Here is a 12,272-nt window from a genome sequence, read left to right as displayed (position 1 = left end):
GCATCTTCAACCCAGCCTGCATTAGGTGAACAGCTTTAACTAGATTAATACATTTCTGCTGCGTTGTTGTTAATGAATATTTGACCAGTTGTGGTAGATAACTTAGAGTGATGGTTGGAAGGGAATCCATCTAGGAATTTAGGATTAAAGATGGTATTTGGGGCACTGAAATTTGGGCATGTATTGAAATTTAGTGATGGATTATATCGTTGTTACCAATTATATGAAATTACTTGTGCTCTGTGGCACTGGAATGTACTTACTGTGGAGGAGGAGGGTAGAAGAGAGATGCTGAATGCCATGAGGCATGCCTGTAATCCCAGCACTTTGGGAGGCCAGGACAGGAGAATCACTTGAGCCCAGGAGTTTGAGACCGCCTGGCCAACATAGCGTGACACCATCTCTACTAAAAAAATTAACTGAGCCTGGTGGCTTGTGCCTGTAATCCTAACTATTGGAGGCAGGAGGATCACTTGAGCCCAGGAGTTCAGGGTTACAGTGAGCTATGAGTGTGCCACTGCACTCCAGGCTGGGTGACAGAGTCAGACCCTGTTAAGTAAGTAGAGGATAGGGGGTAGAGAAGGGAACTGTTAGATCTTTGATAGACTTGTGTCGTTGGCCAGACCTTTTCCATATCTTAATTTCTCCTGCCTTGAGAACCATTAGAGGAAAAAGAACAACTCTGATTATCCACTTTCTACCCTGGCCTATTAGTACAAAAGTGTTAGTACCCTCTGCTTTGTTACTTATCTCAAATCAGAAAATAATTAAGGTAGATTGAAATAGAAAGGCAGGAGAAGTATTACCTTCCATTGGACTAGACCATGCCAGCAGGGGCAGGATCCCTCAAAGCCAAGGCTGCTACAGAAGTCACCTCCAGAACTGAATGAGCTAGAAAGTTCACCTACTGCTGCTGTTCCCAAGATTTCTTTATCACCTTATACTCAGCTGCCAAGGCATCAAGGAACTGGGAGATATGGAAGTATCCTGGAGTCAAGTGAGGGAAAAGAGGGTTTTTCATAAGATCTAAGATATCAACAGCTGGTTTAGACGCAGGTTATTGGTTTAGAATTTTTGAGGGCAAACCTTCCCCACCCCCGAAACGGAGTCTCGCTCTGTTGCCCAGGCTGGAGTGCAGTGGCGCGATCTCGGCTCACTGCAAGCTCCACCTCCTGGGTTCACACCATTCTCCCGCCTCAGCCTCCCGAGTAGCTGGGATTACAGGCGCCCGCCACCATGCCCGGCTAATTTTTTGTATTTTTGGTAGAGACAGGGCTTCACTGTGTTAGCCAGGATGGTCCCCATCTCCTGACCTTGTAATCCACCTTCCTCGGCCTCCCAAAGTGCTGGGATTAGAGGCATGAGCCACCGCGCCCAGACTAGTCACCTGGGGCTTTTCTACCCCATTGATTATTCTTTTACTGTATAAAACTGGGTTGCAATGGACCTTACCATCATTCCTGAAAGGTTTTTTTTGTCCTCCCCATAGAAATGATAGAGGTTTTTGGTTTTATTTTTATTAAAACAAGAGCTGTAGTAGTAATAACACTAGCTAACTTTAAAAAAATTATTTAGCTGGGAGCAGAGGCTCACGCCTGTAATCCCAGCACTTTGGGAGGCCAAGGCGGGTGGATCACGAGGTCAGGAGATCGAGACCATCCTGGCTAACACGGTGAAACACCGTCTCTACTAAAAATACAAAACAAAGTTAGCTGGGTGTGGTGGCGGGCACCTGTAGTCCCAGCTTCTTGGGAGGCTGAGGCTGGAGAATGGCGTGAACCTGGGAGGCAGAGTTTACAGTGAGCTTAGATCGCGCCACTACACTCCAGCCTGGGCGACAGAGTGAGACTCCCGTCTCAAAAATATATATATATTTAAAATAGATGATATATTCAAATGGCTTAGAACTTATAAGGTACAGAGTATATGATGAAAAGTTTCCCTTGTGTGCCTTCCAGCCATGAAGTCGTCTCCCTGTGGGCGACCAATGCCACCAATTTCTATACTCTCCTCTGGAGATTGTTTGCAATAGCTGAAATACTTTGGAGTTTTACCAGGTAGCAGATACTAAGTATTATACACCTTATATGCTGAATAGCTGTAAGGTAAATGAGTTACTTAGTTTTCCACAATCAGTATTCCAAACATTTACCGTGTTTAAATCCGTAAATGAGTTTTCAGTCTTGGCAGCAACATTGCCTTCAGTGTCAGAAAGTGAAGAAGGCCATCAAGCATGAACTCTATCAGATTTTGTATTTTCTACTTCCAAATATATTATTCACCCATTGTTCTGCGTTTTCTCCTTAATAATGAGTTGTCCTTGTTCTCTTCTAAGGCTAATCCTTCCACCTGTGTTCATGTCCCCATCTCTTCCTGCAGAATTTTGTTACATTATTCTTTCATTTTGTAACATCAAGCATTAATCCTCCTCAGTGATTGGATTCTGTTAAGCCACATATGTGCTTATACTGTTAGTCCATATTTGCTGCACCCACTTATCTTTACCAACGGCAGTGACTTCTTGAAAGAGAAACTTGGGCAGCTTTTCTCTTCTGCTCACTTCACGTTTATTCTCTATCATGATCTGGTCCCATATATCTAGTAAAACTAGTATTGCTAAGGTCACCAGCAACCTAATTGCCTAATTCCTTGTTTTCCGTTGTTATCCTGTTGTAGCTCTTTTCCAGCTCTTCTCAGGATAGTTTCATCTGAATGCTCCATAAGTACTCACATTGTAAATGTCCAGATCATTTGCCATGTGTCCTATCGCCATAAACTCTTTGTTGTTTTGATACGGCTCCAGTGATTCAAGCTGTTGCCTTGTTACTTCTGTTTATTTTTATTCCAAAACTCATCAATCAGATATCAGGGATTTCTCTTAACTCTTTCTGAAATATACTCTTTTCCTCTCTATCCCTGTCATTTATGGTTTCGGCCTCTCTGTCTCTGGTCCCTTTTCCTACTTATGGATCTCTTTTCTCAGAAGTAGAAACTTATTCTTACTAAATGAATGAAATCATTAAGGATGCTTAAAATATAGCTTACAACACAGTTTCACAGTCGTTGAACAAGTGTTTGAGTGCATCCTCTCTTAAGTACATGAGCTGGATGTGGAGGATTTTACAATTATGAGACAATCTTTGCTCTTGACAAGTTTTATCTGTTGGGGGAAGTAGTTTTTATATACGTGAAAAGTTAAATGCCAGTAAACAATGGCATCCTGAAGCATCTCAATTTATTAAGAGTCTGGATACTTCAAAGATATGACTGTCTCTAATCCATATTGATGCTTGGAGAAATGATGCTGCACTGTGTTTAAAGTTTTTTTTTTTTTTTTTTTTTGGAGACGGAGTCTCACGCTGTCGCCCAGGCTGGAGTGCAGTGGCCGGATCTCAGCTCACTGCAAGCTCCGCCTCCCGGGTTCCCGCCATTCTCCGGCCTCAGCCTCCCGAGTAGCTGGGACTACAGGTGCTGCCACCTCGCCTGGCTATTTTTTGTATTTCTTAGTAGAGACGGGGTTTCACCATGTTAGCCAGGATGGTCTCGATCTCCTGACCTCGTGATCCGCCCATCTCGGCCTCCCAAAGTGCTGGGATTACAGGCTTGAGCCACCGCGCCCGGCCTGTTTAAAGTTTTAAATAAAATTTGTTCACATTTTTAAAAAACTGTTGAGATACAGTTTATGTATCATAAAATTCATCTGTTTTAAACATACACTTAGTAAATTTACCAAGTTCTGCAACACAAATTCAGTTTTAGGACGTTTCTGTCACCCCAGGAAGATCTCTCGTCACACTCTTATTTTTTTTTTCCTTCAAAATTATGTGACTGATCCTCACAGGAAAATTTGGTTAATTAGAATGGAAATCTCTGTAGGCTGTTAACAAGGTACTTGAGGGCAGGGGTGGGCAAACTGTGGTTGCAAGCCACATCTAGCTATCCCCATTCATTGACTTATTGCCTGGGGCTGCTTTCACACAGTAGCCCCATAGTTGAGTTGAGTCGTTGCAAGAGAGACTTTATGGTCTGCAAGGCCGTATTTGCTATTTGGCCATTTATAGAAAAAGTTTACCAAGCTCTGTTCTGGAACCTTGGAGTTCACAATATGGTCTGAATACCAGCAGCTTTGGCATTTTCTGGGTGCTTATTAGAAGGAGAATGATAGGCTTTGCCCTAGGCCTGAATTAGATCTGTAACATCCCCAAAGAATTGGTATGCACATTACTGCTCAAGATGCACTGCTCCAAAAGTTCTATTTTAATTAATGAGGTATGATGAAATTCTTATTACTAATCCCAGCAAGCTGTAGAGAAGCAGTATTTCGTCCTAACATAAAGTGAAGTCTTTATTTCTTTCTTTTATTTTTTTTTTTTTTTTGAGTCGGAGTCTTGCATTGGGGCAATCTCAGCTCACTATAACCTCTACCTCTTGGGTTCAAGCGATTCTCCTGCCTCAGCCTCCCAAGTAGCTGGGATTACAAGCACGTGCCACCACACCTGGCTAATTTTTATATTTTTTAGTAGAGACGGTTTCACCATGTTGGCCAGGCTGGTCTCGAGCTCCTGACCTCAGGTGATCTGCCTACCTCGGCCTCTTAAAGTGCTGGGATTATAAACGTGAGCCTCCATGCCCAGTCAAATCTTTATTGTTAAATAATGATCTTTTTTCTCTCCCATAGTAATCTCCTCTTAATTGTTCTTTTTCTTAGGTAGAAGATAAAGAGGAAGAAGATGTGTCTGGTGAACCTGAAGCTTCACCAAGTGCAGATACAACTATACTCTTTGTAAAAGGAGAAGGTAGTACGGAAGTATTAGTTTTAATTCAGATGTAGGAATTTTAAAATGATGAACTTGTTCATATATATCTGAATACCCGTATCTGTAAAGTAATACTGTTGGCATTTAAAGGGAATATGCAGATGATAGAGTGAAAAATAAATAAACTAAGGGGAAAAAATAAAATAAATACTATCTAGTTTAACTAGAAATTGACTGTCCTTTTCAAAGATTTTGTTTTTGAGACAGGGTCTCGCTCTGTCACCCAGGCTGGAGTGCAGTGGCCCCCTCTCGACTCACTGTAACCTTCACCTCCCAGGTTTAATCGATTTTCCTGCCTCAGCCTCCTGAGAAAGATCATGTTTTAAAACTTTTTTAAACTGCCACAGCAAAGTAACTTTGTCTTTTTTATTTATTTATTTATTTTTGAGATGGAGTCTCGCTCTGTCACCCAGGCTGGAGTGCAGTGGTATGATCTCAGCTCACTGCAACCTCTGCCTCCCAGTTTCAAGCAATTCTCCTGCCTCGGCCTCCCTAGTAGCTGGGATTACAAGCGCATGCCACCACGCCTGGCTAATTTTTTGTATTTTTAGTAGAGATGGGGTTTCACCATGTTAGCCAGGCAGTCTCTATCTCCTGACCTTGTGATCCACCCACCTTGGCCTCCCAAGATGCTGGGATTACAGGCTTGAGCCACCACGCCCAGCCCTTTGTCATATTTTGAGTGTTAACCATTAATGAAATACTTAATTTTTCCAGTATGGTCTAGGTTAGAAACTATGTTTTTGTTGTTGTTTGTTTTCTGAGATAGAGTCTTGCTCTGTCGCCAGGCTGCAGTGCAGTGGTGTGATCTCGGCTCACTGCAACCTCTGCCTTCCAGGTTCAAGCGATTCTCCTGCCTCAGCCTCCCAACTAGCCAAGACTACAGGCGTGCTCCACCACGCCCAGCTAATTTTTGTGTTTTTAGTAGAGACGGGGTTTCACCATGTTGGCCAGGATGGTCTTGATCTCCACCTCATGATCTGCCCACCTCTGCCTCCCAGAGTACTGGGATTACGGGTGTGAGCCACCACACCCAGCCAGAGCCTAGGTTTTATTAAAAGAAAATAATTATGGCTGATAATTTATTAAGTTCTATACGGTAGACGCTATTCTCAATACTTGGCATGTATTACTTAGTTCTAACAAGCCCACTGAGCGTAGTCATTGTTGAACTGAGGTTTGGAGAAGTTAAGAACTGGAGTCAGGGCTCCCAGTTCATAAGTAGATTTGAGAACACAGGATCCAGACCTAGATCTGTTGACCCCACAGCCTGTGCTGTACTCAGAGAAACTCAGCTTTGTAGACTACAGTGTAATTATTGAAGACTTAATATTGAAAGTTAGGAATTTTCTTGGTCTTCTCACATTTTCGGTTTTATTCCCATGGGCTTTCGAACTTTACGCCTATAGGAAGTATAATTTTTTTTTTTTTTTTGAGACGGAGTCTCGCTCTGCCGCCCAGGCTGGAGTGCAGTGACCGGATCTCAGCTCACTGCAAGCTCCGCCTCCCGGGTTCACGCCATCCTCCTGCCTCAGCCTCCCGAGCAGCTGGGACTACAGGCGCCCGCCACCTCGCCCGGCTAGTTTTCTGTATTTTTTAGTAGAGACGGGGTTTCACCGTGTCGGCCAGGATGGTCTCGATCTCCTGACCTCGTGATCCGCCCGTCTCGGCCTCCCAAAGTGCTGGGATTACAGGCTTGAGCCACCGCGCCCGGCCAGGAAGTATAATTTTATTATGCTTTTTTTCTTCTATTTTTGTAGCTACATCCTTGGGTCTTAACCTTCAGATTTGCATTTTGATTAATTGCTTAACGTGGATAGGGATTGCCTGATTAATATTTATGTTCTAATAGATACTAGTTTTCAGATGGAAGTCTTGGACTTCATATTTTTTTCATTCTTCTATTTATTTGCACAGATAACACTAAGCTGGAGGTGAAGGTGACTTCACCAACACATGTAACCCTGCTGCTTGATTATTTCACTGCCAAAAATATACAGCTCTTTTTTACCACATGATTTGGATGTGATCTGGTCTGAAATCGAGACACTTATTTGAATGCTTATGTGGGAGTGCTAGCATACAGACAAAAGAGTTTCAGCCTATACAGCAACTGGAATCAATTTCTAGTTAGCGGGTGACTGGAGTGCTCTGTTGGAAGGGATTCTGACACCAAAGTCTACACAAAAGGGTGCCAGAATCCATTAGTAATGCCTTTTTAAAAATTTTGTGCTCTTTCCATGTGTTCTAATTTTCTTGTCTCTATTTTGTTTCTCAGATTTTCCAGCAAATAACATTGTGAAGTTCCTGGTAGGCTTTACCAACAAGGGTACAGAAGATTTTATCGTTGAATCCTTAGATGCCTCATTCCGTTATCCTCAGGACTACCAGTTTTATATCCAGAATTTCACAGCTCTCCCTCTGAACACTGTAGTGCCACCCCAGAGACAGGCAACTTTTGAGTATTCTTTCATTCCTGCAGAGCCCATGGGCGGACGACCCTTTGGTTTGGTCATCAATCTGAACTACAAAGATTTGAACGTAAGATCCTGTAAACCTTTTTGTTTAAGTTAGAGATGGATGGGGACGGCGATGTTGTTTAATAGAATTCATCTATTCATTCAGGTGCCTGTTTTGTGGTTGAACCTGTGATAGCCACCAGGGAAGCAAAGATAAATTGCATATTTCTTCTTCAAGTCTGTAATCCAGTGGGGGAGGTAGATGAAAACAGGCACTAGAGCATGCTGATAAGTGCTGCATACTAGAGATAAAGGGAATAACATGCTATTGTGTGGGGGTGGAAGTGAAAATGGAGATGTAAGTAAAGCTATGAGCCGGATCTTAACGGGAAAAGGAGCAGTAAGACACACAATGGAGTCTGCTGCTTATTCAGATGTTAAGATCTGTCTCTGGGCACGGTGGCTCACACCTGTAATCCTAGCACTTTGGGAAGCTGAGGTGGGTGGATCACCTGAGGTCAGGAGTTCGAGACCAGCCTGGCCAACCTGGTGAAGCCCTGTCTCTACTAAAAATACAAAAATTAGCTGGGCATGGTGGCAGGCACCTGTAATCCCAGCTATTCGGGAGGCTGAGGCAGGAGAATCACTTGAACCTGGGAGACGGAGGTTGCAGTGAGCCGAGATCGCACCATTGCATTCCAGTCTGGGCGACAGAGTGAGACTCCATCTCAAAAAAAGAAAAAAAGATCTGTCAAATAATTTGTTTTGTACCTCCTGTTGTTGCTTGCATTTTGCCCATTTTACTACTTCTATTTGTAAATTTAAAGACTGTAACTGTTTTCCCATCATTTTATATACTCATAGGTAATATAGAACCATATATTTTCAGTGTAGTTTTAGCAGCAAGTTTCATCATTTAGGTTTTGATTTAGGAGAACCAAATGTCCTAATATAAGCTCTGATGCCTTATGATTTTTACTATGTATATTATATATCAGTCATCAATGACTGAATGAGAGAAACCTAGTAGAAGTAGGGCCTTGTTTAAATGAAAGCACATCTAAACCATTCCTTTGTCAAAAAGTTTTCAGAGAAGGAAATGTTATTTTCTCTTGGAAATTAATTCAACCTTTTCATTACCCCGGTGTTAACATGCATACCTTATGTCTGAGTTAAATTTCTAGTGCTGCAATCAGGTTTTCCTTTTTCTGATTACTTAGTAGAGAGAAGGAAGTATTTTCATCCTGTCCTCAAAATAATGTATTAAGCATCCTCAACTCTATAGTTAAGTAGCTTAAAGAATTACTGATTTTACCTTGTTTGTGAGTAGAATAAAATTTGATCCAACAGGTATATGTGTAGTTTTAGTTCCTTCTTTTAAATTCACCTCTACCACTTTTTTTTTAATCTGTGTATTATTCCTGAAATTGTCAATAGAGGAATGCAAACTGAAGGATCTTGAAGTAAAACTTACATAATTACAGTTTAGCAATAAGTGACAGTTTTGACAACGTACTACTACCTTTGTGAAGAATAGCTATGTATTGCCCCAGTGAGTCTAATGCATTTGAAAACAAATTGTGAACTGATAAAATTATTTCAAGACCACAACATAAAAATATTTTCATACCTAAAGTGACCATCCCATTTATTATGAAGAAATTGGTTTCTAGCCCACTGTCTTTTTTTTTTTTTTGAGATGGAGTTTTGCTCTTATCGCCCAGGCTGGAGTGCAGTGGTATGATCTTGGCTCACTGCAACCTCTGCCTCCCGGGTTCAAGCAGTTCTTCTGCCTCAGCCTCCCAAGTAACTGGGATTACAGGCATGCGCCACCATACCTGGCTAAATTTGTATTTTTAGTAGAGGGGGTTTCTCCATGTTGGCCAGGATGGTCTCGAACTCCTGACCTCAGGTGATCTACCTTGGCCTCCCAAAGTGCTGGAATTACAGGTGTGAGCCAGCACACCTGGCACGACTGTCATTTTAGAATATGAATTTAAGTTTTGTTCGATCTAGTTCTTAAAATGACCTGCTGTTGTAGCTGCTGCTGTACTTTTCCTTCCTTCCTTGTTTTGAAGGATTACAGACAACGAAAGGTAAAGTTGTTGACGTAAGAATGCTGTGAGCTTTGTTTCTTTCTGCACATTTTATCTCTATTTTACTTTCTGGGTCCTCACACCACCACCCCTACCCCAAAAGAAAGTTCGGGGACAACTTTGGCAAAATTGGTAACTTTTTTTTAAGGGGTGTGGATCTCGCTATGTTTGCTATGCTGGACTCAAAACTCCTGGGTTCAGGCAACCCTCCTGTCTCAGCTCCCCGAGTAGCTGGGACCACAGGCATACGCCACCTCACCTGGCCCAGAGACTTCTTATTTTATGTGAGAAAATAACAATGTTGAGTCCCTGACACGCAGTATTGCAGTTACATATGAATGAGTCTTCTAAGTGATGGGAAGACTATATTCAATGTGTTAGAGTAACCATTTTAAGTAATGTTATATGTTTTCCTTCCTTTATTGCATTTAGATTTTTCTGATTATTTTATTTTTTTAAACAGGGCAATGTATTCCAAGATGCAGTCTTCAATCAAACAGTTACAGTTATTGAAAGAGAGGATGGGTTAGATGGAGAAACGTAAGTGAAAATTGTAGTATGTAGATCTTGATCTTGCTCGTAAAGTAAGACTGGAAAGCTTGCTCCTGTTGCAGCATTTTTTAGATATTGAAAATGGAATGGACTGTATAGATTTGGTGAGATCCTTCCAACATTCATTCATACTTCAGATATGCATACAACTATTAAAGTCAAATTAGGAAAGATAGTTGAAACTGACAGAAGAATCTCTTTAAAAGTTAGTATTGGCTTTATGTCCTTCCTCATCTAAATTTTCTACCCCATGCTTACCAACTGTTCACCAGCCTATCTCGTGCCTCTGAAATGACTATTGAAAACATAAGTTAGAAGATTTTATCTTGAAAAATGTAAGTGTTCTTTCTGAATGATGGATCTTTTTTTACTCTAAACTTATATATAATTCACTTAAGGTAATTTTTAAATTAGATTGTGCAAAATAATGTAATATTCCAGGCAGATGAACGCTAATGCAATTATTATATAAACCAAGCTTTTGAATAGAGCATAAATAGTAATTCTGTTTTCAATCATAGAGTTTTTTTTATTGACTAATTGCTCTTAAAGGTAATTTATAAAACTTAACTGCTTGGATTTAAGTTAAATACAAAGTATTTTATTCCTTTTCCCCACAAGTTATTTGGAAAGCTTCTATCATGTGTTATAATTATAGTTGTAATTAGCTGTGGTATTTCCTCTGAATTAAAGACAGTTCATATTTTCTCCTTTTGTACCAGAATCTTTATGTATATGTTCCTTGCTGGTCTTGGGCTTCTGGTTATTGTTGGCCTTCATCAACTCCTAGAATCTAGAAAGGTAATTATGGATGAACACCTCTTACAGCCGTCTTTCAAAAGTTGTTAAGTACTAAGTTAAGCACAATCTAGTTCTTCGGCCTCAGACTGTCACTGTGGGTTTGTATACTTAGAACTTTGGAGTACCTTTTTAAAATAAAACCTGAAGCCTTGGATATGTAAATTGATTCATTTAGACTTTCTTTTTTTTTTCTGGACACAGTATTACTTTGTTACCCAGGCTGGAGTGTGCAGTGGTGTGATCTTGGCTCATTTCAACCTCGACTTCCTGGGCTCAAGTGATCCCCTCAACTTAGCCTCCCGGTTAGCTGGGACCTTAAGTGTATGCCACCACCCCCAGCTAATTTTAAAAATTTTTTGTAGAGGCAGGGTTTTGCCGTATTGCCCAGGCTGGTCACAAACTCCTGAACTCAAGCAATCTGCCCACCTTGGCCTCCCAAAGTGTTGGGATTACAGGTTTGAGCCACCACGCCTGGCCTCATTTAGACTTTCATACACCCATACAATTAGTGTCCTTTGTGCCCTCCAGAGTGATCTTTACCTTTGGATTGGTATTGTAGCTGTTAATGCTAGTGTTTTTATTCCCTAAACTCAGGTTTTATTATTCTATTTACTATACTTTTTAATGGGTATGCTATTTTATCTGCAACTAACCTAGCTTTTATATTTTCTTTATTATTTATTTATTTATTTATTTGAGACTGAAGTCTGGGTCTGCCATCCAGGATGGAGTGCAGTGGCACAATCTTGGCTTACTGCAACCTCAACCTTCCAGGCTCAAGTCATCCTCCCACCTCATCTTCCCGAGTAGCTAGAACTACAGGTGCACACCACCACAGCCAGCTAATTTTTGTATGTTTTGTGGAGACGGGGTTTCGCCATGTTGCCTAGGCTAGTCTTCAACTCCTGCGCTCAAGCTATCCTCTCACGTTGGCTTCCCAAAGTGTTGGAATTGTAGGCATGAGCCACCACCACACCCAGCCTGCATTAATACTCTTTAGTTATAGAAATAATCCTTAATTAATAAATGAGTCCTTTCATTGGAAAAAGAACGAATAAATTTTGTTCTGTCAGTCAAAATTCCGTTTTTGTAGTTAGAGTAATAAAATGATTAGTTAGAGTAGTAAAATGGTAACACCTGGGGTCTACCACGATCATGGTTCTCACTCTGGATTCATTCCCTACCGTATCCTTATTTCCCTCCTCTTCCCCATTCCCTCACTTACCCTCCTCCTCTCCTTCCCTCCAGCCTACAAAAACAAAACCTACACTGTTTCTGTCAGTGGGAAAGTATAAGCAATTTTATCAGATATGTTAGTATATTCCATTAGACCCTCAGCAGTCGCTAGTCATTTTGGCGATTATTTATTAAGCCTTAAGTCAGGCAGTCAAATCTATGTTAAAATTAACGATGAATGTTGTTAATAAGCTCTTTCTCTTTGAAAGAGAAATACTTTGTGTTTAAATATTAATTTCTAAAACTTGCTGTGCCTCAGTGTCATAACGGTTGGAATTTTTGCGGTAAATTTGTATATTAGGTATAACTGC

General features: G+C 41.0%; 1 protein-coding gene across 4 annotated transcripts in view; it reads left to right on the top strand.

Annotated features, from left to right (window-relative positions):
• SSR1 (signal sequence receptor subunit 1) overlaps positions 1-12,272 on the top strand; it is a 44,133-nt gene that overhangs the window by 5,225 nt on the left and 26,636 nt on the right. For 3 of the 4 annotated variants that reach the window (XM_025384136.1, XM_025384138.1, XM_025384137.1), the window contains exons 3-6: positions 4,709-4,796; positions 7,096-7,358; positions 9,836-9,912; positions 10,647-10,725. In XM_025384136.1, coding sequence (XP_025239921.1) covers positions 4,709-4,796; positions 7,096-7,358; positions 9,836-9,912; positions 10,647-10,725 — 507 coding nt within the window. The remainder of the gene's footprint in view (positions 1-4,708; positions 4,797-7,095; positions 7,359-9,835; positions 9,913-10,646; positions 10,726-12,272) is intronic. The other variant, XM_025384139.1, reaches the window with a different exon arrangement.

Source organism: Theropithecus gelada, chromosome 4, assembly GCF_003255815.1.
Source record: "Theropithecus gelada isolate Dixy chromosome 4, Tgel_1.0, whole genome shotgun sequence".
NCBI classification, from domain to species: domain Eukaryota; kingdom Metazoa; phylum Chordata; class Mammalia; order Primates; family Cercopithecidae; genus Theropithecus; species Theropithecus gelada.
The sequence above is the reverse complement of the archived record's forward strand: the minus strand, read 5'-3'. Positions and strand labels throughout refer to the sequence as shown.